The sequence below is a fragment of the Vigna radiata genome, chromosome 7, assembly GCF_000741045.1.
Source record: "Vigna radiata var. radiata cultivar VC1973A chromosome 7, Vradiata_ver6, whole genome shotgun sequence".
Classification (NCBI taxonomy): Eukaryota; Viridiplantae; Streptophyta; class Magnoliopsida; order Fabales; family Fabaceae; genus Vigna; species Vigna radiata.
This window is the reverse complement of record NC_028357.1, coordinates 36,088,994-36,113,862: the sequence shown is the minus strand read 5'-3', so window position 1 is coordinate 36,113,862 and position 24,869 is coordinate 36,088,994. Positions and strand designations below refer to the sequence as shown.

Genomic DNA, 24,869 nt, shown 5'->3' with positions numbered 1-24,869 from the left:
TTGTCTTCTCCGAGCTGATGCAATAGGTTCCCTCATTTCTCCTTGAAAAGAACTCTCTCCTCAATAAGATGATGATGATGCATCTCGCCTTCTAACTATATACACAGAAACACAATAATCTTTAAAGCAACAAAATAAAAATTAATATAAATTTAAAATAAATGTTTCAAATAAAATTAGTACAAATTTAAAATAAAAATTTGAAATAAAAGTAATACAAATTTAATAAATATTTCAAATAAAATTAATACAAATTTGTTGTAATTAAAGAGGATATTTATAAAATATTTTTAATTAAATAAAATATCTATAGAATCTTCTTAGACAAAATATTTGTAGGATCTAATAATTTATTTTGCAAAATATATTGTTTCCTTATTTCTCTTTTTAGAATATTAGACCTTTTTAGAATATTAGATTATTACAAATTCAATCTTTAAAAAAAAATATTTATAGAATCTTTTACATTATTTTTAATATATTGTTTCCTAATTTTCTTTTTTAAAAAATTAGATTTTAAAAAATAATAATTAAGTTACTATCTTTTTCAAATACAACAAAACAATTTCTATTAACATAATCTTCAAAAACAAGAAAATAAATAAATAAACATCATAAATTAATAAAAATTAAAAAAAAAATATTGTTCACTAAAGAAACCATTGAAACCTTCAGTTTTCCAACCCATTGAACTTCTTAATGGTTTTTAATAATTAAAAACCATTGAACTTTTTAATGGATTTTAATAATTAAAAACAGAAAGATTTGTTCACCAGATTTTCAAAATCATTGAAACCTTCAACGATATTTTAAACCTATTTAACTAATAAAATTTTTTCAACAATTTAAAAAAATAAAATTATTCACCGAATTTGAAAAATTATTGAAACTTTTAAGGATTTTCGAAACTTATTCAACGGCTCAACTGAATTCTAACCTATATTTATAAAAGTAATTAAAATATAAATCAAAATTCAGTTTTTGAAACTGAATTCTAATATATGTTTATAAAAAAAATTAAAATATAAGTATAAATTAAATTCTAATTTATGTTTATAAAAGAATAATTAAAATATAAATGAGGTTTTTGAAAACCAAGCTAAGAAAAAAAGTCTGCTATTATAAAGCACAGTAGGTATCCTCGTAATTTTAAATACAACCGCATGTTGTTCTCCTTTCCATGTGTCCATGGGGGCTTCGTGTTTTCAACCTTGTCTTCAAAACCATTGACAAACCCAACCTAAGACCCTTATCACAGCCATTTGCATCCACTGCACTCGCTCACTCTTTCTCCGACACCACCCCTTCCACGCCCCTTTCACACCCAACCACCCTCCAAGTCCTTCAAACCCTCCAATGTCTCCACCACCACCCCTCTCTCGCCCTCTCCTTCCTCAACCACCTCCACCGCACCGGCTTCCCGCACACCCTCTCAACCTATGCCGCCATCACCAAAATGTTCGCTTTCTGGAACCTTCCCAGAAAACTAGACTCCCTCTTTCTCCACCTCATTACCCTCTCAAAACACCACCATCTTCCCTTTCACCTCCTTCAACTCTTCGAAATACTCTACCAGGACTTCGACCACCATAACCATTACTTGCTCAGAGCTTTTGGTGGCTTTGTCAAAACCTGTGTCAGCCTCAACATGTTTGATGAGGCCATTGATTTCTTGTTCCAAACTCGGCGCCGCGGAATTGTCCCTGATGTTCTCACTTGCAACTTCCTCTTCAACAGGTTGGTGGAACAGGGCGAGGTCGATAAAGCACTGGCCATTTTTGAGCAACTCAAGAGGTTTGGTTTCAGACCCAATTGTTATTCCTATGCAATTGTCATCAAGGCGTTGTATAAAAAGGGTGACTTGATGCAAGCTTCCTATGTTTTTGAGGAAATGGAGAGAGTCGGGATCACCCCTCATTCGTATTGCTATGCTGCTTACATTGAAGGGTGTTGTAATAACCATAGCTCTGCTCTTGGGTATAAGGTGCTGCAGGAATTGAGAAAGAATAATGCCCCTTTGGAGGTTTATGCATACACTGTGGTTGTTCGCGGGTTTTGTAATGAGATGAAGTTGGATGAGGCTCAGGGTGTGTTTGATGACATGGAGAGGCAAGGGTTGGTTCCTGATGTGTTTGTTTATTCTGCCTTGATTCAAGGGTATTGTAAGGGTCATAATCTGCTCAATGCTTTGACTTTGCATAATGAGATGATTTCGAGGGGTGTGAAGACAAATTGTGTTATTGTTAGTTACATTCTGCATCTTTTGGGAAAGATGGGCAAGACTTTGGAGGTGGTGGATGAGTTTAAGAAACTAAAGGAGTCCGGAATGTTTCTTGATGGGGTTGTCTACAACATTGTTTTTGATGCTTTGTTTAAGTTGGGGAAGGTGGAGGATGCGATAGAGATGTTGGAAGACATGAAGAGAAGAGGTGTGGCTTTAGATCTTAAGCACTACACAACCTTTATCAAGGGATACTGCCTTCAGGGTGATCTCGTTAGTGGGTTTAGGGTGTTTAAGGAAATGAGTGATGAAGGTTTCAAACCTGATATTATAACATATAATGTACTGGTGACTGGGNTGGTTAGAAATGGNNATGCTTGTGAGGCATNAAAGTTTTTGCAGAGTGAAGGCGTGAAGCCAAACTCTACTACACATAAGTTAATCATTGAAAATTTGTGTTCAGTGGGAAAGGTTTTGGAAGCCGAGGCGTATTTTAACAGTCTAGAAGATAAGAGTTTTGAAATGTATTCTGCCATGGTTAATGGCTATTGTGAAGCGGACCGTGTAAACAAAGCCTATAAAATTTTCCTTGAGCTGTCAAACCAAGGAGATATGGTTAACAATGCCTCCTGTTCTAAGCTAATTACTAAACTCTGGATGACAAAAGACACTGAGAAAGCCAGTATGGTGCTGAGGAGAATGTTGTTGTCAAATGCTGAACCTAGCATAGTAATGTATTCAAAAGTTATAGCTTTACTGTGCGAGACTGGGGATACTGAGGATACTAAGGAGGATATGGATAATACTCGCTTTTTTTTTTATCATTTTGTAAATAGAGGACTCACCCCTGATGTTATAATTTACACAATTATGATAAATAGTTATTGTAGGATGAACTATTTGGAAGAGGCCCACGACCTCTTTCAGGATATGAAGTGGAGAGGAATCAAACCTGATGTCATTATCTACTCAGTTTTACTTGATGGAAACTATAAAAATAAGACATCATTGGAAGTTTCTTCCATCTTGAGAGATATGGATCAAATGGAAATAAATCCGGATGTTTTTTTTTACACTGTGTTGATTGATGGAGTCAAGAAGACAGAGAACTTTCAAAAAGCATTAAGCCTATTTGGTGACATGGTTGACAGGGGACTAGAACCAGATACTGTAACACGCACTGCTCTGGGCTTACGTAGTAGATTTCACACGGAAAAAGCCATTAAACTGCTTAAGGAAATGGGAATGACAGCAGCTGCGTGTCATCTCAGCTCTAAAACGTGGTAGAAGGGTGCATTTTCATTAGAAGTTTGCCAGTTAGACGGTTTGCACTTGGATTTATTCTGATCTCTACAGTTTATCCAGTCAAAACCTAAAGGTAAAGCAAAATCACATGCTATTGGCTTATTTGCTAAGACGTATGACTGAAACATGGTCTTTTAATTACTCAGCTGAAGGATTGTGTTTCTTTCTACAGGTTGAAAAAGACAATGATACTTTCACAATTCTTTTTAAACAACTTTTTCACAAGAATACGTGTTATCATTTTATTGTCTGTTTGAACTTATCTTTAAAAAAATATTTAAAATGGACCAATCATAAACTGCCACTTATGTATTATAAAAAATAGTTGTTAAAGAGACATTTTCGGTTGAAAAGAGACATTTTTGATTGAAAAGAGAAGGACTGTGCTCAAATTTGGCTATTGGTTACATAAATATTATTTGGAAAAAGTTTCTTTAACAACTCTTTTTTTGATAACTTTTTGACAACGCATACGTGACAGTTTGTGATTTATCCGTTTCAAATATTATTTTAGAATAAATTTAAACAAACCAATAAAATGATGACACACTTGTCAAAAGTTGTTAAAAAAGAATTGTTAAAATATCACTGTCCATATTTAGTTTGATTATATTTTTACTCCATATACTTTTAAAAATTGTAGTTCTTTTTTTTCGTATTTAGTCTCATAATTTTTAGTTAAATTTTTTAAATTGTTAATTTTGAAAAATATAAGTATCAAAATCAAAATTAAATCAATCCCTATTATTATTGTTTACATATTCCATATGTTTTGAAAAAAATATATCAGTAATGTTTCATCATAATATTGTCTATTCATATATAAAATAATTTATACTTCGACAATATGTCCCTAATTCAATGCCACACTAAGACCACACAGGTTTCATCGTTACTAATGCATGTATCTAAATTTTCAATCTCTTTGTATAATACTCTTACTCTTCAATTATATTTATTTTTAACATTCTAAATATTTATCAACACCACTGAATCAATGATTTAATTAACTTATATTTTTATATTTATATACAAACTGACTAGCCTAACAACTTTTTATGATTTTTATTTATCTAAATATGTAAATATTATTTTTTATAATTAAGTTATTTAATTAATTTTATTTTTTAAATGAATTTTTTTAAACATTTTTTAAATTTGATTTTTTCTTTCTAAAATTTAACTATTTTATTACGCTAAAATAACCAATTTAAACACTAACATTTTAAAATTTGATTTGTTTTTATAAAATTTAACTATTTTTTAAATTTTTATAATTCTTATTATTTCTTTAAAAACGGATCAGTTTAACAAATTTTTTATGATTTTTATTTTACTTAAATAGTGGATAAAATTGAGATATAAAAATAATAATGTTAAGTTATTTAATTAATTTTATCTTTTAAATGACTTTTAAACTTAACCATTTTTTAAATTTGATTTTTCTCTCTCTGAAATTTAAATATTTTTTAAAATAACCAATTTAAACACTAATGTTTTTTAAATTTGATTTCTTTTTCTAAAATTTAATATTTTTTAAATTCTAATAAAATTTATAATTCTTGTTATTTTTTTTATATTTTTATATATATACTGACCAGCTTAAAAAAAATTTATTTAGTTTGATTATATTTTTTCTCCACATACTTTTAAATTTATTTTTTTTTCGTATTTAGCCTCATATTTTTAGTTAAAATTTTAAAACTTTTAATTTTGAAAAATATAAATATCAAAATCAAAAGTAAATCAACCCCCAAAATATATCAGTATTGTTTTATCATAATATTGTCCATCCATATATAAAATAATTTATACTTCAATAATACGCCCCTAATTCAATGCTAACCCATTTAATGGGAGCTAAATTGACAGCTCTAGCGTTGATCCAGTATATAACATTGACATTTGAACGTGTTTCCGTGGTGCAATTTTCTATACTACTATTGTTTCACACGCATTTGAATTTTTTCTTCTAGCATAAACCACGATTATGGAAATAATTCAGGAGTTAAAAGTCATAAAATGATGAAATAGTTTTGCCAAAGTTACTCTTCAAGGAAACAGGATTTATGTTTGAATAATTATCTCCCTTTCGCTTTGTGAAAATGACTCTCTAGGAGATATTTAGTTCGAATAGTCGTCCAAGTTGTTTACAATATAGTTTATTTAGCATTAACACTTTTGCATCAGAAAGAAAAAAGGTGTTTTTTCTTAAATTAAAATTAATTTGTTTATCAATTTCAAAATAGTCATATGAAAAAGCTTTTGCAAATTTAAGTTATGAAAAGTAATTTTAATTTAGTTTTTATTTTTTTTTGGATGTTAATGAAAAAAATTGTCCAAGACCCTAACAACATTTTTAGGAGCCCTTTTATCATGTATTAATTTAATTTTTATAAAGTTTTGTATTATAGACGTATGGATAACTCGTTCACAAGTCAACCAATTTTTATTAGGCCAAAAACTAGTATCTACTTATTCAGTTATAAGGCAGCATGATGCTATCAAGTTACAAGTCGTCCGGTTCATTCCCTATCACACGTCAATCTATTCCTACTCGATGACATGCTTGTTGATCTATTTCAATTTAGTCATAAGTCGGTCTATTTCTATACGGTCTTAATTCGGCCTATCATACATTCTTTAACTTAACATATTCTGAAGGAAACAAATGACTCATGAGATAAATTCCATATAGATGAGGATATATAGTTATCCTATAAATAGTACATCCATCGAATTAAATAATTTATAATTTATAGGTCCACTCAGATCTTTATTTTTTCTATATTTTTTATGTTTAGTTAGTTTGTTATTATTTTTTATTTGTATTTTGAACTTCATTCATATTTTTTCTATTATAAATAAATAACTTTATTTATATATTCAATACATGGGAGATTAATTCAATACATAGTTTTTACTATATTCAACATATATATTTATAAAAAAATAATATTAATATATAATTATCTTTAAACATCTTTTATCATTTTTCATTTTGTAAATTTATGTTTTAAGAATAACTTTTTTTAATAACAAAGTTTACTAAATATATATCAAACATACATTAAATTATTTAAGGTTTAAATAGTTTTTGATAATTAACTTTCAATTAAAATTGAAATTAATCTATTTTTAAAATATTTTAGATATGTATGAATTTATTTCTTTTAACTAAAATGTATGAATTTACTTTTTTTTAACTAAATTTTGTTAAGTTTATCAACGTTTCAAAAGGTTTATAGTAATTAAATTGATATTTTCACTTTAATATTAATTGAGAAATATACTTAAAACTTTAAATAAACTTAAAAAATTTAGTTAAAAAAATTTAATTCACGCATTGAAGATTAATTCCAATTTACACTTAAAGTTAATGAAGTAAAAACATATTTAATCCGTTAATTTAATTAGAATACAAACAAAAGTAATAAAATTAAAATTTTATTCTAAAAATATATTTTTGTATTATATTACAAAATATATAAAATGATTATCATATCAAAAGCACTTATATATTTATCCCATAATTTATTATTTTTATTATTCAATGTCCTATTTTATTTTTACTTGGCTGAAAAGCTCTTATTATCCCTCTGCTAATCTTTCATTTGAAAAATAAACTTCCAAAGATAATAGGCTTCTGACTATTAGTTTTCAAAGGAGGATATGTAATTGGAATAACACAAATTTCTGGAAAATGTGTTTTTTCTTCTATTCAAACACACGGATTGAAAAAAAAAATTGTCTTCTTTTTAAATATATAGAAGAATATTTAGTGTTATTTCAGGTACAGTTTTGAAAGTCTTCCAAAGAATCTTCCTTTCTTGAACTCGCTTTTTAGCTTTTCTTAGTCAAATGGTTAAACTAATTGAGAAATAAAATTTAGTTACTTTACATCTTTATAGTTTATAATATAAACTAATGATGTAGTATTAAGCATCGATTCTTATATAAAAGTCGTTTTTATACCATGACTCTCAACTCATCGTATGAAATTCTTAAATAACTATGGATATATGTTAAAAAAAATTTCAGAAACTAAGGTGGATCATTGATGCTAGTCAACATATTATAGTTTTCATATGAATTTCATGAAATTATACTTAATTGATTTTTTATGTAGTTAATAGAACAAAGGAATATATTATTTCTATACCACACATCTTTTATAGTTTTTTTTTATTTAGAAAAAAAAAAGTTAGAAATGAAATGTATTTAAATTAAGGATGCAAGCATCTACGATTCCACTCATGAATCTACCAACTCATCTATAATTTATTATTTGGACTAAAGGGTATATTTTACATTGTTAATTAACTTCTCATATGTTAATTCTACATCTCCACATATGTATAAGATTTCCTTAAATATCCGAATTAGTTGAGGAAGTGACACGTCCCTTATTTCATGTTATAACGAATCATCTGTTTGATTTGAATGTCTTTAAAAATACAAAAATTAGACTAAAAAATAACAATACAATTTAAGGTTTTATTGATTTGAGAAACAAACAAAATGTTATATTCTACATATGGAAAAGCTAAACAAAATCTAAATTCAAATTATTAATAAAAATCAAGGATCATTTTCCAATAATAGAGGTTGTATTAGCATTAGTAATGCAAATCAGTTCTTTTGATGAGGTTTTATGAATGAAATTTGTTTAGAATAAAAAAACATACTACTAGTATCTGAATCAATTTATCTATTTGTTCTGAGTAACGAGTATAGAAAATTCATCATTATTACTCTAGTTGTTATAAATGCAATGGACTCTTTAGAGATATCATATATTATCTTTGTCTCGACAACCATGATTGTTAAATTTTTTCTTAGTTGATCTCAACTATGATCTCACCATTATGAATATCTATTAAGTTCAAAACAACGAATGATTGTGTATCACTCTTACAATCACGAACATGACATCATTATGCCAAATTATCCCATTTTCAACAAATTACTAAATTGGTGTGCAAATGGAACAGAGAAATAGTTCTGAACTTTTAAATTGTGTCTTAAAATAATTTAATTATGTACAAAACAAGAATAGACCATGTTTAAGACAATTCAAAAACAAAATATAACAAAAAAATCTCACAAATTTTCTCCACTTATGTTTACAATATTATGCTTGTTATAATTTACATACAAAAAAGGTCATTTTATTGCAATATTTATAAGTTTCAATTGATTTTTGGAGAAATCAAAACTAACCTAAACCGATAAAAAATTATAGACATTAGGCACCACACTAATTGTTTTTGTCGTTATAGAATTTAACTTGTAGTTGTAGAATGTCACATATAAAGAACTAGTTTGAAATGTAGATAATGAGTTCATTTCTTAAGCTAATTCCTTAGATATGTAGTATTTGTGTCAAAAATAAGAAACAAATGAAATTATGTATTTTTGTGTGTGAAATAACACTCCTTATATCAAATTACCAAGCAATGTTAATTCATGTTTATTGTTTAAAAAATTGATTCATACTGACCAAATTATCTCTTTATAGATTTATCTTTGTGACTCAATTCTAATTATACTTTTATATCCAATTTGTGAACTCTATAGGTAAAAATAAAACACCATAAAGAAGATTGAAGATTTTTAGGTTTGGGAAAACGAAGAGACAGAAAGATTTTGGGATTTTTTGGGTTTGAAAAATGAAGAGGCACAAGAGGAAGAGAGAAAATTAAATTATTTTTAAGATACCAACATTTTTATTAGAAACTGTTAGGAAATAATTGAAAGAAAGAAATGTATTTTATCTTAACAGATATTTTTAAAAAAATCGTCGAAAACTATTTGAGATTATTAAAACTGTTAATAATTATATTTATTGTAGGAGGTTTTTGAACCCGGAGGTAAAAAATCTCCAATAAAATTTATTATTTTTGTAGTGAATCATTGTTATTTGTTTTTCTTCTTTTCCATGTTTAATTATTTTATTAGATATATCAAGCATATTATTATGGTGAAATAATAATATGTAATTGACAAATAATAAATTTTCTATTTGAATTTGTTATTACCTTAATTTAATAAAAACTACAAAAGAAAAAAATATTGAGTATTATTCATGAAATAAAATTAATGGGCAAAATTAAGAATAAAAGTAAAATTCAATATAATTGAAATAAAATTATTAAAAAATTGAGTTTCACTCCAATATGTTCTATTGATGAAGTTTACAAGGGAACTTGGATAATTTTTATTTTCTCAAACTTTGAAAATAAGAGTAGTATAAAATTACAGAATATTATTTTTCATAATATACATGTATGGTTTTGCAATTAGAAATACAGAAAAGAAGAGTCAGAAGCCGGAGTTCTTCCTCTGCGAGTTTGGGACACTGTTTCTGAAAAACCAAACAAATAATAGAATGGAGCTAAGGAGGAAGGTGATGGAAGGTGTTCTTAAGAACAGTAAGAATCCAAAATTGGCGTGGCAATTGGTGAAGCGCGTCATGTCTTCCCCTTCCTCTGCCTCTTCCATCGCCGATCACACTCAGCACCTTGTCACCATCACAACACGCATCCTTGTAGGCGCCAACATGCACCTTCAACTCCACGACCTCCACAAACTCCTCCTAGCCTCTCAGCCGCACCACATTGCGCAGCCTTCCATCCTTTCCATGGTCCGAGTCCTCGCCCAATCGGGTCACATCGACGAGGCCCTCACACACTTCAAATCCTTCAGAGCGCAATTCCCGTCATCCCCTCCCTCCCTCTCCTTCTACAACCTCCTCCTCCGCTCCTCCATCCAACACAACCACCCCAACCTCGTCACGTGGTTGTACACTGACATGATCGCCGCACGTGTCACCCCTCAGACCTACACCTTCAACCTCCTCATCCAGTCTCTATGCGACTCTCGCGCCTTCGACCACGCCCTCCAACTGTTCGACAAAATGTCCCAGAAAGGATGCCACCCCAACGAGTTCACTCTTGGGATTCTGGTCCGTGGCTTGTGCCGCGCTGGTCGCGTCAAACAAGCCTTGGAGCTTGTTAACAATAGTTATAGCAATGGCAATGGAAATGACAATAACAGTTCGTGTCGTATTGCTAACAGGGTCGTGTACAATACTCTTGTTTCTGCATTTTGTAAACAGGAGCTAAATGATGAAGCTGAGAAACTTGTTGAGAAGATGAGCGAGGTAGGGTTGTTGCCTGATGTTGTTACTTTTAATTCGAGGATTTCTGCGCTTTGTAGAGCTGGAAAGGTTCTTGAGGCATCGAGGATTTTCAGAGATATGCAGATGGATGTGGAATTGGGGCTTCCTAGACCCAACGTTGTAACTTATAATTTGATGCTTAAGGGGTTCTGTAAGCATGGGATGATCGAGGATGCAAGGGGTTTGGTTGACACTATGAAGAAAGCTGGGAATTTTGTCTCTTTGGAAAGTTATAACACATGGTTGTTGGGTTTGCTCAGGAATGGAGAGCTATTGGAGGCTCGGTTAGTACTTGATGAAATGGCGGCAAAAGGCATTGAACCGAATGCTTACACGTATAACATTATGGTGGATGGGTTATGCAGAAACCATATGTTGTCAGATGCAAGAGGGCCGATGGATGTGATGATTAGCAATGGGGTTTACCCGGATACAGTTACTTATAGTACACTCCTGCATGGATACTGCAGTAAAGGGAAGGTTTTTGAAGCTAAACGTGTTCTTCATGAAATGATAAAGAATGGCTGTCAGCCGAATACTTATACCTGCAACACGTTGCTGCATAGCCTGTGGAAAAAGGGGAGAACGCAAGAGGCAGAGGAAATGCTGCAAAAGATGAATGAAAAATCCTATCAACCGGATACTGTAACCTGCAATATTGTGGTCAATGGTCTCTCTAGAAATGGAGAATTGGACAAGGCAATGGAAATTGTAAGTGAGATGTGGACTAATGGACCAACATCCCTTGATAAAGGAAACACATTTGCCACTCTAATTAATTCAATTACTAATGTATCAAATTGCTTGCCTGATGGAATCACATACACAACTTTAATTAATGGACTTTGCAAAGCTGGGAGGCTAGAGGAAGCCAAAAAAAAGTTTATTGAAATGTTGGCAAAAAACTTGCACCCTGATTCTGTAACTTATGATACATTCATATGGAGTTTCTGTAGACAAGGGAAGATATCATCGGCTTTTCGTGTCTTGAAGGATATGGAGAGAAATGGTTGTAGCAAGACTCTTCAAACTTATAATGCCTTGATCCTGGGTTTAGGAAGTAAAAAGCAGATATTTGAAATATATGGATTGATGGATGAGATGAAAGAAAAAGGGATAAGTCCAGATATTTTCACTTATAATAATGTAATCAGTTGCCTTTGCGAAGGAGGAAAAGCAAATGATGCCATTTCGCTTTTACATGAAATGTCGGATAAGGGCATATCTCCTAATATATCTTCATTCAAAATATTGATCAAAGCCCTCTGCAAGTCTAGTGATTTTAAAGTAGCTTGTGAACTACTTGAGGTAGCTTTGAGTATATGCGGCCACAAAGAAGCCTTGTACAGTTTGTTGTTCAATGAATTAATAGCTGGAGGACAACTCTCTGAAGCAAAGGAGCTATTTGAAGCTTCGTTAGATAGATATCTCACATTGAAGAATTTCATATATAAAGATTTGATTGAAAGACTTTGCCAGGATGAAAGGTTAGCAGATGCTAGTAGCCTTCTTCATAAATTGATTGATAAGGGATATGGATTCGATCATGCATCATTCATGCCAGTGATTGATGGCTTAAGTAAAAGAGGAAACAAGCAGAAAGCGGATGAACTAGCAAAGAGAATGATGGAATTGGCATTAGAAGATAGACCTGTCGATAGGACTTATCAAAACAAAAAGAGAATCATTCCTGGAAAACTACATAACGACGGAGGAACTGACTGGAAGGACATAGTTAACAGGTACGACCATATGGGTGATGAAGATAATCAAGTATTTCAGTTTTTTGGATTCTGTTCATATTTGGAAAACAAGGTTCTTAATTTGATAGGAGTGAAAATTGTTTTTGGATGTGTTGGAGAACATAACATGATGGATTTTATGGGTTCTCATTTATAAACCTTATAGTTAGACGGTTTCCTAGATGAACTGACAAACATGAAGACGTTTTTGTATTTTTTTTCATCTTTTAAAGAATTCTTTTATCATGTGGCATTTAAAATTATCACCTCTTAGTCATCTCAAATATCGTAGTTCTATCAAATTAAATTCAAACTAGGACCCTATTAATTTATGAAACTTTGATTGTCACAGGTTCTATAATGTCTATGGCGTTTCTTGAGTGCTATCCTTAATTTACTTATGCTGCATATTCTTCCATCTTCACTAATGATCTGTTCTATTATATGACAGGGATGCCGGCAGTGGAATTGCACTGAAAACTCTTAAGCGTGTGCAGAAAGGCTGGGGTCAAGGAAATATATCTAGTTTGCAGTCTCAGCCAAATGATTTTCTTGATTACTATGATGGCAGTGGTTAATTATTTGTTTCTGTTGGAGAACTTTTAACCCTTCCCTAAGTTTGATTCTCGAAGGTGGAACAAGAGGAACAGCAGATCATAGAATGTAAAGGTTTGAGGTTGGAAATATTAAAGACCTCTCTATAAGTAAAGGTTTTCAATCAAATTTGTGTTCAGTGGGAAAGGTTTTGGAAGCCGAGGCGTACTTTAACCCTCTGGAAGATAATAGTATTGAAATCTATTCTGTCACGGTTAATGGCTATTCAAAAGTTACAGCTTCACTGTGCCAGACTGGGGATATGAAGAAAGCTCGCCTTTTTTTTTATTCGTTTAGTAAATAGAGGACTCACCCCTGATGTTATAATTTACACAATTATGATAAATAGTTATTGTAGGATGAACTTCTTGCCAGAGGCCCATAACCTCTTGCTAGATATGAAGAGAAGAGGAATCAAACCTAATGTCATTACCTACACAGTTTTACTTGATGGAAACTTTAATTCAAATTTAAGGTGTGTCTCGTCATGGAGAAGGAAATAAGACATCATTGAAAGTTTCTTCCATCTTGAGAGATATGGAGCAAATGGAAATAAATCCGGATGTTGTTTGTTACACTGTGTTGATTGATGGACACATGAAGACAGAGAACATTCAAGAAGCAGTAAGCCTATTTTGTAAAATGATTGACAGTGGACTAGAACCAGATACTGTAACATGCACTGCTCTGTTCTCTGGCTTACTTAGGAGAGGGCACATAAAAAAACCATTATACTGCTTAATGAAATGTATTCCAAGGGAATGGCACCAGATGCGTGTGTCATCTCAGCTTTAAAAGCGTGGTATTGTAAAAGCTACAAGGGTGCATTTTCATTAGAAGTTTGTCAGTTAGACGGTTTGCACTTGGATTTATTCTGATTTCTAAAGTTTATCCAGTCAAAACCTAAAGTTAAAGCAAAATCACATATGCTATTGGCTTATTTGCTAAGACGTATGACTGAAACATGGTCTTTTAATTACTGAGCTGAAGGATTGTGTTTCTTTCTACAGGTTGAAAAGAGAAGGACTGTGCTGAAATTGCCTATTTGTTACCAGGTCATTGCAGGTATGTTTGGATATGCTTTATACAACGAGGTGTGGCCAACTAACAAGTTCATATCAACGAACAACACAAAAGCTGTTCTTGGTGATGACAGGAACCTTTTTCTTTCAGAAGAATCAGAACATGAGAAAGAGGTGTGGCAAAGCTTTGAGAATCGAACCGATACCTTTGTGCCGGGTATGTCACTACCAATTAATGCTGGAAGGAGTATGTTCAGGTTGTGAAAATCAGCAACGGATCCTTCACTGGGAAACTACTCAATGGGGGTTGACTCTGGGGGATCAACTATACAGATTTTGATTTTGGATGGGGAAAAAAGGAGGTGGAGAACTGGGTATTGGGATGGTAGAGTATTCACTGGTGTCTCTAATATGACAGGAAGCTCTGTTTTTGGTATTAAACTTAATGGGAATCAGTTTACATATACATGGAATGAACCTGAAAAGGTGAGGTTTCAGATAACCTAGGATGGGTTTGAAAAGAAGTTTATATGGAATGAAGATGAAACGCAATGGAATAATACACAACACGAGCCTTATAATAAGTGTGAGCATTATAATTTTTGTGGCAATTTTGCAGTGTGTGATATCTCTAAGGCATCTGTTTGTAGTTGCTTGCAAGGGTTTCAACAAGGGGAATGGAGTGACTGGAATGGGGGAAATTTAGGGGTTGTAAGAGGAGGACTCCACTGAAGGCTGAGAGAAATAGTTCTGGAACAGAGATTAATGTTGGTGAGGATAGTTTTTTCGTTTAAAGCTGTACAAAGTTGCCAGATTTTGCACGTTTGGAGAGTCCTTCTAACGATGAGGAATGCCAGCGGTTTTGCCTGCAGAATAGTTCTTGTACTGCGTATTCATATACAATTGGAATTGGTTGCATGATTTGGTATGTGGACTTGGTCGATGTTCAACACACCGAAAATGATATTGGAAGTGTACTCAACATCCGTCTTGCTGATTCTGAGTTAGGTAAGATCTGGAGTAATTTGTCCTTCTTTTCATTGATCTTTTAATTTTTTTTTTTAATGTTGATTTATAAATCCATTTTACATCTCACCTTACACGCTTTTTCTAGGAACTACTTGAATTTGTCATATTTCATGTCCAAACCAATCAACTTTAGAAATCTTGTCCTTATTCCATTCAATGCACAGGAAATTATTTGCTTAATGCGTTAGGTTAGAGATTTTCCCATATGGCATATAGGAGGATGAACATCTGTTAGTTTGTTGTCTGTGAATATGATGAGATGGCAAATCACTTGAAATCCCATCCAAGTTCTCACAAGTTTCATTGATTTTCTGGTAGTATTTACACCAAATGATTTTTATGTTTTCAGTAGCAAGCGATGGAGAGAGGAAGTCCAAAACTTGGATAATAATAATAATAATAACTGTTGTGGTGGGGTTGATCTGCCTTGGGATCTCTGTATTGCTGGTATGGAGGTTTAAGAGAACGTGAAGGTAATATATTCATTTCCATAAGAATTTTTTATTTTTTTCATCCTTCAGTTGCTCTTAAGGCTCTGAAGGAGTAGTTGAACATCTCTTTAGCAAACCTCTAAGGCTTTCTTCTTTTCGCATCTTGATGCTTGGGAATCTCCTGACCTTTAAAATGACAGCAGGTTGGAATACATTTGAGTATTGGGACAATTCCTTGTTCCTGGATGCCAAGGGAAGGCAGATGTTTACCTATGATGCAGAATGTTCAGAATCTGAAAGAATTTTCTAGACAATTGGTCAGGGTTTGATGTGGCTAAAATGCTTTTCTGCTGGTGAATCAATATCCAGGTAAAAAATATTAGAATAACTGTAATACTACCACATTATCTCCTTGAGTGGTTTATGCAACTTAGGCCTGAATTTACAGTAAAAGGGTCATAATTAATATTAAAAATGTAATTGAAAACCATAATATGTTAATATTATTATTCAATGATGGATATTCTGAGATGTATAAGGTTCACCAATGAACCATTCATTCGGTTTTTATCTCATTTCGTCCATTTCAATTCCTACTTCCTTAATTTGTTTGTTTTATTTCTGATTTACCAATTGGATCATCTCTTATCTGGATGGTGATTTCCATTTAAGTTTTCTGCATCACGTTGAAATATTGTCATGCACTGGTATAGGTTGAAATATTGTCATGCCTATCTTAGTTTGATTCCCATACAAAAGATTTTAAACTAGAGTTCAAAAATGTTAACACATCAAATCAAGTAATTTTGAATTGCAATTTTCTTTGATCATGTGGTTATCTAATTAAAACTTTTTATTTTTATTTTCTCATATTCTGATTATCTGTCAACTGTAGTTAAGGATATTCTCAAGTATCTGAAAGAGATTGTCAGAGCAAGATCATCATGTATACAAGTTTCATATTGTTTTCTTGTGACGAACCTGCTGCATTTGCATTTTATTTTATTTTTCATATAATTTTAAACTTTTTAAAGATTATTACATTCTTTGAGGAGCATCTTCATGATAAGTTAACACGAGGGGATTGTAAAGATAATTTTTTTCCTTATTTTAAATCTGTCTGTCGAAGTTGCTAGTACATGTCTTCTCCAAATGGTTTTTTGAAAAAATTAAAAGAATCACTTTGAAAAGTCTGGCACGGTTTTATAAAACTATTGAAATATTCTGAACTACGTCACGTTAGCTCTGAATTGTTTTAATGACAATAATATCAACACAGAAAACACAGATGGCTAGAAGTCGCATAATGTTAATTCTATTTCCTTAGATTGTTTCGTAATCTTAATTGGGCAATTCATAGCAACTTTACTTTTTAATGTAGCTGTTTGAAAATATCGGGAATGAAATAAAATAGAAAATTAAACTTTACGGAAATCCCTGAGGATCCCAACCACTATTTTGAACTATAAATTTATTTGTTAATCCATAATATTAGCAAACAAACAGAAGAAATTGAATTTAGGCTAAAACATCTAGTTGGTGCCATAGACAACTACATTATTTTCCCTAAAAATGCATAAAATGAAAATGAAAAGAAAACAACTACTAAGCATTCTATCCTAAAATAAATGAAAAAGAAAAAAACCTAATCAATTTCCATCTAAACATTAGTAGGAACAAGTCGGAACCATTGGTTTAGGGGATCGTCCAAACATGAAGGATCATCATCTCCTATGCAGATGCATTTTTTGGTGACTATCTTGGTAGAATTGGAATCCTTTTCCAAGCACAAAAGTTCTCCATCCTTGGCAAAACTGGCCAAGTGAAGACCACTCCTTGAAACAGCTTTCCAAGAACTTTGTGCAGACAAACAATCTTCCGAGAGAGATGGAGGAAGCCCTTCACCAACTGCCTTCAAACACATAGCAGAGTTCATCAACCTAATTGGAGACCCATCTCCTTCGAAACTCCACAGGCTGTTACTCTTACAATCACCCATTACAACCTCCTTATCATTCACATGTGCACAGTAACCAGTTGATGGATGGAACAGTATATGAGACTTTGAGGCCTTTGAATTTGGATCTGCATAACAAGTTAATCACGTACACTTCAGACATACAAACTAAAAAGTAGTCACAAACAAACATAACTGAAATTTGGATATATATATATACCTTGAATCATCCTTTGCAGAAGCTGAATCTTTTGAGTGAAATTTGGATCTCTATAATCTTTCCAGTCTGAATCCATCACCCCATATGTTTCTCCCGGTCCAACATTTCCCTGTCTAAAGTAATAGCTTCCTTGGAAAGCCCACAAGCTCCATTCCAAATCCACGGAGGTAAAATATGACACAATGCATGGCCAATATCTTTCATCAGCGAAATTCCCACCTTCCATGTTGTATCCAAATTCACTCACAAACAAAGGTGCTGGATTCTTACCACTCAGAAGAAAACCCGATTGTTGGATGAACAATTGAATGGTGGCGTTGCACACCCAATTGGTCGGCTGCACGTGCCACCTCCCCGTGTCTCCTGAGAAGGAATATACATGCGACTCATACACAATTTTGTTAGCGATGTTCAAATCAAGAGGCCTTGTCTTCAAGTAGCTAAGGTCGTTGTCAAAGCTTAACCCTGAAACGATGATCAGTAAATCCGGGTTAATTTCGTGAATCGTCTTCACTCCTTCGCTCACGTACTTGTACCAAACATTCCAGTTTTGACGTGAACCCCTTAGCTCGTTTCTCAAGTCCATGGCGAACACCTACATTATACATAGTACCAACAACAACATTATCCCAAAAATATCATATATATCAAAACACAGAGAAGTTTGTTTTCCCCTGAAAGCAGATTACTCACATTGGGTTTTCCCTTGAAGTGGCGTGCTACAAAGGCCAAACCTTGAATCCATTCAGTAGTGTTAAAGTGCCTGTCTCCGAAGAATCCATTTTGATCGTTATTGGCACAACACCAGTCTGGCAAACTGAGATGGTTATCAATGAGCACCATGACTCCATGTTCCCCTAGAGCATCAACGACAGCCTCATAGGCCTGAAGATGGGTCATGTTAAGCACAGAAGGGTTGTGTTTCTCAATGGCTGTCGCGATCTCTGGAATGTCATAAGAGTGGAAAATATCACGGACGGTGTTATTGGCATAACGAGTGAACATGTAGGTCGCATAAGACAAACGAACACAGTTGAATCCTGCTTTGGCAACATTAGCTGCAATGACATTCATGGGTAATTTGTCGAGACCCTCAGCAAGCATGGGCTTGGCATGAGCCACCCAGTGAGAACAGTGTAGTTTAACTCGTTCTCCCGTTGCATCGTCTATTATCCATCTCTTCTGAACCGATAGAGGCATGGAGTTGCAACATGATGTGAATATGGCTAAGAACCACACTAATACGACCCACGAATTCATCATTTCTAATGCATGTATCTAAATTTTCCATCATCTCTTTATATAAAGCTTTAATTATATTTATTTTTAATATTTTAAATATTCATAACCATAACTGAATCAATGATCTAACCAACTTTTTTTAAATTTTAACCAAACAAACGTTATAATTCTCCTTATTTTTTTTATATTTTCATTTTATATTTTTTATATATAAACTGATTACTCTAACCAACTTTTTTGGTTTTTATTTTACTTTGAATAAAATTGAGATATAAATATTTTTTTTATAATATTAAATTATATAATTAATTTTTTTTTTAAATTTGATTTTTTAGTGAGACGATTCATTTAAACTTGAATTAATCACTCATTATAATTTTCTATTTATAAATAATGACTATTTTAGATACTAACAGTTTTTAATTTATAAATTGATATCTAAATTATTTCTAAATTGATATTTTATCAATTCTGTTACTAAATTTAGAATAAAATTGATCACTAGTTATAATTTTCTATTGATTATTTTAGATATTAATAATATTTAATTTATAAAATGATACTACTATATTAATGTTTATGTTTACCACCTTTTATTTTATTTTTCTTCTAATTTTTATGAATTTGTTTTTCATTACTTTATTTTAAAAAAATTGTATAAGAAGATTTCTGATAATTATTTACCATAATAGTTAGTATAAGTATTATATCTTATATAAAATTTATGTTTAAATTGTAACTGAAAAGGTTATAATTTTTTTTTTCTAGATTTTAACTATTTTTTAAATTAAAATAACCAATTTAAACATTTATACAGTTAATTCACCTGAGTCAGAATTAGTAAGAATCCATAACTAAGGACTATAATACATAAAGATTCAATTAAAAGTATTAATTAAATATAAAATAAATATTTTTTTTAGCCAAAACTCTATATGAACATTGTTTGTTCACATGAGTTAGAATTAGTAAAAATCTATAAGTTAAAGTTATAATACATAATGATCCAATTAAAAGTATTAGTTAAATATAAAATAAATATTTATTTTCTTAACTAAAACTCTATAGGAACATTCATACAGGTTGTTAATATGAGTTAGAATTAATAAGAATACATAAGTCAGGTTATAATACATAAAAACTGAATTAAAAGTACTAATTAAATATAAAGTAAATATTTTTTTTCTTAACTAAAACTCTATAGAAAGATTCATAGAACTCGTTCACATGAATTAGAATTAATAAGAATTCATAAGTCAAGGTTATTAGATAATAGAAGGTGACAAATACTAAAATACGTACGCAATTTTCATTAGATTAATTTTCATTAGATTAATTTTCCTTTTTACGGTTATATCTTATTAGTTTGTTTTTATGAATTGAATTTGCAATTTGAAAGGAAAATTTGATTGTTTAAAATGAATATTAATTAGTTTAAGATAATAATCATAGTTGTGATTTTTTAAATTTCGTGTTACACAATAAAGTTGGAGCTTTTCCATCCTTCTTTTAAGTTTTGAAACTTAATAAAATAAAATAAAACACCACTTCTTAAGTAAGATTAATTAATCCAAACTCTTCAATTTTTATTAAGATATTTGAGGAAGGATGTAAATGCTCTGAAAAATCTTAAGTTGAATAATTATGGATGGACAAATTAAAATGTTGGAAGTGAGGATATATCATTAGAATTGTTTATAACTATGTTTTTAGGAAAAGTATTAAGGAGGATGGATTAAGATGTTTGAAAGTGAAGATATATATTATTAGAATGGTTTATGCTATATTTATGGGATATATATATATATATATATATATATATATATATATATATATATATATATATATATATATATATATATATATATAAGTGGAAGGATGTGAGGGGTGTGCATAGGATTTATATAATCTCTTAATTATAATTAATATAGCGATAATGAGTTATATAGAAGTAATTAAAATATGCATATGTAATTACATTGTTGTGATTTGGTTCGGATAATTTATTGATTTGTTGATAGAAGAATTCTCCCAATGAATTGATGTAAAATATTTTTTTAATAAATTTGAGTTAATTTATTTTTGAAATTATGGATTTGGGTTTGATTTTCAAATAATTATTAAAAGTACTAAGTCGAACCTTGTGGTCACGATTTCGTTTTGAGAAAATTGTGAAATTTATGCATAATTTCTTCGTAATATTAAAGTTGTATTTGAGAAAGGCAATTTTCAAACAAATTAAGCTTAATTAACCATGATAATTAACTTTAAAGAAAAGTTGTCATTGAATTAAACAACTTCCGTAAAAAAAAAAAAGAATAAATAAAAATCACATCCACGTAAAGTTATGTTTAGGTTTGGGTTTGGCGACTTTTGTTAACAATAATGTTCAATTGAAGTCATACCAGCATTTGATGACTTCTACAGAATTCGTGTTGAATCAAAGTCGTAGCATTGATTATCGACTTTTGTTTAAAAATATGATCAATTGAAGTCATACCTAGGGTTGGTGACTTTTGCCTAAATCCAATTTCAATTGAAGTTGTGACACATGTTAGCAACTTCTGTTTAAAAAATGTTCAGCTGAAATCGTGACACTAGTTGGTGACTTCTGTGTAAAACTGTATCAGACGATTTATGATAATTATTAACAATAATAGTTAGTATAAGTATTATATCCTATATAAAATTTATGTTTAAATTGTAACTGAATATATAAAGCTTATAATTCTTTTCATTTCATTTTATATTTTTATATATAAACTAATCACTAAGAAACTTTTTATGATTTTTATTTTACTTAAATAAAGGAGAAAACTTAACCATTTTTTAAATTTATTTATTTTTCTAGATTTTAACTATTTTTTAAATTAAAATAACCAATTTAATCATTTATATTCACATGAGTCAGAATTAGTAAGAATCCATAACTAAGGGCTATAATATATAAAGATTCAATTAAAAGTATTAATTAAATATAAAATAAATATTATTTTTTAGCCAAAACACTATATGAACATACCTTCTGTTTGTTCACATTAGTTAGAATTAGTAAAAATCCATAAGTTAAAGTTATAATACAAAATGACCCAATTAAAAGTATTAATTAAATGTAAAATAAATATTTATTTTCTTAACTAAAACTTTATATGAACATTCATACAGTTTGGTAATATGAGTTAGAATTAATAAGAATACATAAGTCAGGTTATAATACATAAAAACTGAATTAAAAGTACTAATTAAATATAAAGTAAATATTTTTTTTTTCTTAACTAAAACTCTATACGAAGATTCATAGAACTTGTTAACATGAGTTAGAATTAATAAGAATTCATAAGTCAGGCTATTATAGAATAGAAGGTGACAAATACTAAAATACTTACTTTCTACGGTCATATCTTGAACTTCTGTTATTAGTTTGTTTGCATGAATTGAATTTACAATTTAAAAGGTCATATCTTGAACTCCTGTTATTAGTTTGTTTGCATGAATTGAATTTACAATTTAAAAGGAAAATTTGATTGTTTAAAATGAATCTTTATTAGTTTAAGATCAAAATCATAGTTGTGATTTCTTAAATTTCGTGTTCCACACTAAAGTTTGAGCTTTTCCATCCTTCTTTTAAGTTTTGAAACTTAATAAAATAAAATAAATCACCACTTCTTAGGTAAGATTAAAAAATCCTATTTATACAAATTTTTGAATGTTATAGTTATATTTATTGTTTAGTTCGAATATAATTTATTGATTTGTTCAGAAGAATTCCCAATTAATATGATGTAAAAAAGACTTTTTATAAATTTTGGTTAATTTATTTTTGAAATTATGGATTTGGGTTTGATTTTAAATTAATTACCGAAAGTACTAAGTTTAATATCGTGATCATGATTTCATTTTAAAAAATTTGTAAAATTTGTTTAATTTCTTTTTAAGATTGATGATAATTTAAAAAAAAATTAAGTTTAATTAATCATGAAAATTATATCTAGATTTCACGATTTTTGTTAACAATAATGTTCAACCGTTAATTATTTTTGTTTAAAAATATGATCAATTGAAGTCATATTTAGAGTTGATACATTAGCTTAAATCTAATTTGAATTAAAATCGTGACACATATTGGCGACTTCTATGTAAAACAATGTTTAGTCTAAATCTAATATTTTTTTATGAATTTGGTATTAGTATCTTTTCTTTATATTACAATGAAATTTTTATATAAAAAAAAACTTGTTTTTTATTATTGTACGTACTAAAAAAATGTGTCAGAAAATATTGACCGTTAGTATAAATATTGTATCTAATATAAAATTTATGGTTAAATTCTAAATGAATAGATAAAGGTTATAATTCTTTTAATTTCTTTTTGTATTTTTAAATATAAATGTCCAAACAAAGTTTTTATGGTTTTTATTTTACTTAAATAATAAATAAAATTGAGGTGCAAATATTATTCTTTTATAATATTAAGTAATTTAATTAATTTTATTTTTTAAATGATTTTTTTAGACTTAACCACTTTTTAAATTTTTTTTCTATATTTTAACAATTATTTTTAACTAAAATAACCAATTTAAATAATAACAGTTTTGGGACTCAAAACTTTTTTTAAACACCAATTGATCACTAATTATAATTTTCTATTTATAAAAATAACTATTTTAAATATTAATACTTTTTAATTTATAAATAGGTATCTGAATTATTTTCTAAATTAATATTTTATCAATTATATTCCTAAACTTAGAATTGAATTGATCACTAATTATAATTTTCTATTTATTATTTTAGATATAAATAATTTTTAGTTTATAAAATGGTATTTAAATTATCTTAAATTAATGTTTATGTTTGATTAGTAAAGAAAAAACACGACCTTTCATTTTTTTTCTTTTAATTTTTTTTATGAATTTGGTATTAGTATCTTTTGATAACATTTCAGTGAAATTTTTGAAAAAATATTGTTTTTTATAATTATACGTACTTTAAAAAAATGTGTTAAATTCTAAGGGATATCTATTGATAGAAAAAATATTTGATGCAATATCTATTGACCATAATTGTTAATATAAATATTGTATCTAATATAAAATATATGGTTAAATTATAAGGGAATAGGTAAAGGTTATAATTCTTTTTATTTTTTTATATATAAACTGACCAGCCTAACAAACTTTTTATGATTTTTATTTAATTACTTTAATTTTTTAAATGATTTTTCTTCTAAATTTTACCTATTTTTTTCAGTAATTATAATTTTCTAAATTACTTTTCAAAACGTTTTTAGTGGAGCGATTCATTTAAACATCACTAATTATAATTTTCTATTTATAATAATAACTATTTTAAATATTAATATTTTTTAATTTATAAATCGGTATCTAAATTACTTCTAAATTAATATTTTATCAATTTTATTCCTAAATTTAGAATCAAATTCATCACTAATTACACTTTNCTATTTATAATAATGATTATTTTAGATATTAATAATTTTTAATTTATAAAATGATATATAAATTACTCTTAAATTAATGTTTATGTTTGAAAAACGACCTTTCATTCTTTTTCCTCTAACATTTTTTTATGAATTTGGTATTAGTATCTTTTGTTCACATTACAATGAAATTTTTGAAAAAAAAAATATTTTTTTATTATTGTACATACTTTAAAAAATGTATCAGACGATATCTTTATAGTAGATAGACTGTTGATACAAAAATTATTTACCATAGTATAATTATTGTATCTAATATAAAATTTATGNTTAAATTCTAGGTTATAATTATTTTTATTTCTTTTTATATTTTTGTATGTAAACTGANCAGTCTAACACACTTTTTATGGTTTTTATTTTACTTAAATAATGAATAAAATTGAGATGAAAATATTATTCTTTTATAAAGTTAAGTTATTTAAT

The 24,869-nt window shown here is 29.4% G+C and overlaps 3 protein-coding genes across 5 annotated transcripts; 2 read left to right on the top strand and 1 right to left on the bottom strand.

The window, feature by feature from the left end:
• The first annotated feature begins 1,111 nt into the window (after positions 1 to 1,111).
• Positions 1,112 to 3,908, top strand: LOC106766382 (pentatricopeptide repeat-containing protein At2g26790, mitochondrial-like). The gene has a single exon (XM_022783563.1). It carries the CDS (start codon positions 1,181 to 1,183, stop codon positions 3,506 to 3,508), a length of 2,328 nt encoding a protein of 775 aa, XP_022639284.1. The 5' UTR covers positions 1,112 to 1,180; the 3' UTR covers positions 3,509 to 3,908.
• Positions 3,909 to 9,822: 5,914 nt separating this feature from the next.
• On the top strand, positions 9,823 to 17,284 carry LOC106768204 (pentatricopeptide repeat-containing protein At2g17140). 3 transcript variants are annotated; one of them, XM_022783562.1, is made up of 5 exons: positions 9,823 to 12,451; positions 12,903 to 15,075; positions 15,446 to 15,569; positions 15,731 to 15,896; positions 17,199 to 17,284. In XM_022783562.1, exons 1-2 carry the CDS (start codon positions 9,918 to 9,920, stop codon positions 13,027 to 13,029), a joined length of 2,661 nt encoding a protein of 886 aa, XP_022639283.1. In that variant the 5' UTR covers positions 9,823 to 9,917; the 3' UTR covers positions 13,030 to 15,075; positions 15,446 to 15,569; positions 15,731 to 15,896; positions 17,199 to 17,284. The 3 variants fall into 3 exon arrangements, with proteins under 3 accessions (XP_022639283.1, XP_022639282.1, XP_014506598.2); XM_022783561.1 differs by lacking the exon at positions 17,199 to 17,284 and adding an exon at positions 16,423 to 16,637; XM_014651112.2 differs by lacking the exon at positions 17,199 to 17,284 and having other exon boundaries at positions 15,731 to 16,374.
• On the bottom strand, positions 17,188 to 18,967 carry LOC106766380 (endoglucanase E1). The gene is made up of 3 exons (XM_014651111.1): positions 18,398 to 18,967; positions 17,705 to 18,299; positions 17,188 to 17,612 (listed from the first exon to the last, which is right to left on the bottom strand). The coding sequence occupies exons 1-3, from the start codon at positions 18,965 to 18,967 to the stop codon at positions 17,188 to 17,190; spliced, it is 1,590 nt and encodes a 529-aa protein (XP_014506597.1).
• Between the last annotated feature and the right edge of the window lie 5,902 nt (positions 18,968 to 24,869).

Bases quoted from the DNA above. Each gene is read 5' to 3' on its own strand.
- LOC106768204 (XM_022783562.1), top strand. From the start codon at position 9,918: ATGGAGCTAAGGAGGAAGGTGATGGAAGGTGTTCTTAAGAACAGTAAG. The intron at 12,452-12,902 runs GTACGACCATAT...ATTATATGACAG, and splicing joins TGGAAGGACATAGTTAACAG to GGATGCCGGCAGTGGAATTG.
- LOC106766380 (XM_014651111.1), bottom strand. From the start codon at position 18,967: ATGATGAATTCGTGGGTCGTATTAGTGTGGTTCTTAGCCATATTCACA. The intron at 18,300-18,397 runs GTGAGTAATCTG...TGTATAATGTAG, and splicing joins ACTTCAAGGGAAAACCCAAT to GTGTTCGCCATGGACTTGAG. The intron at 17,613-17,704 runs GTATATATATAT...CTTGTTATGCAG, and splicing joins TCTGCAAAGGATGATTCAAG to ATCCAAATTCAAAGGCCTCA.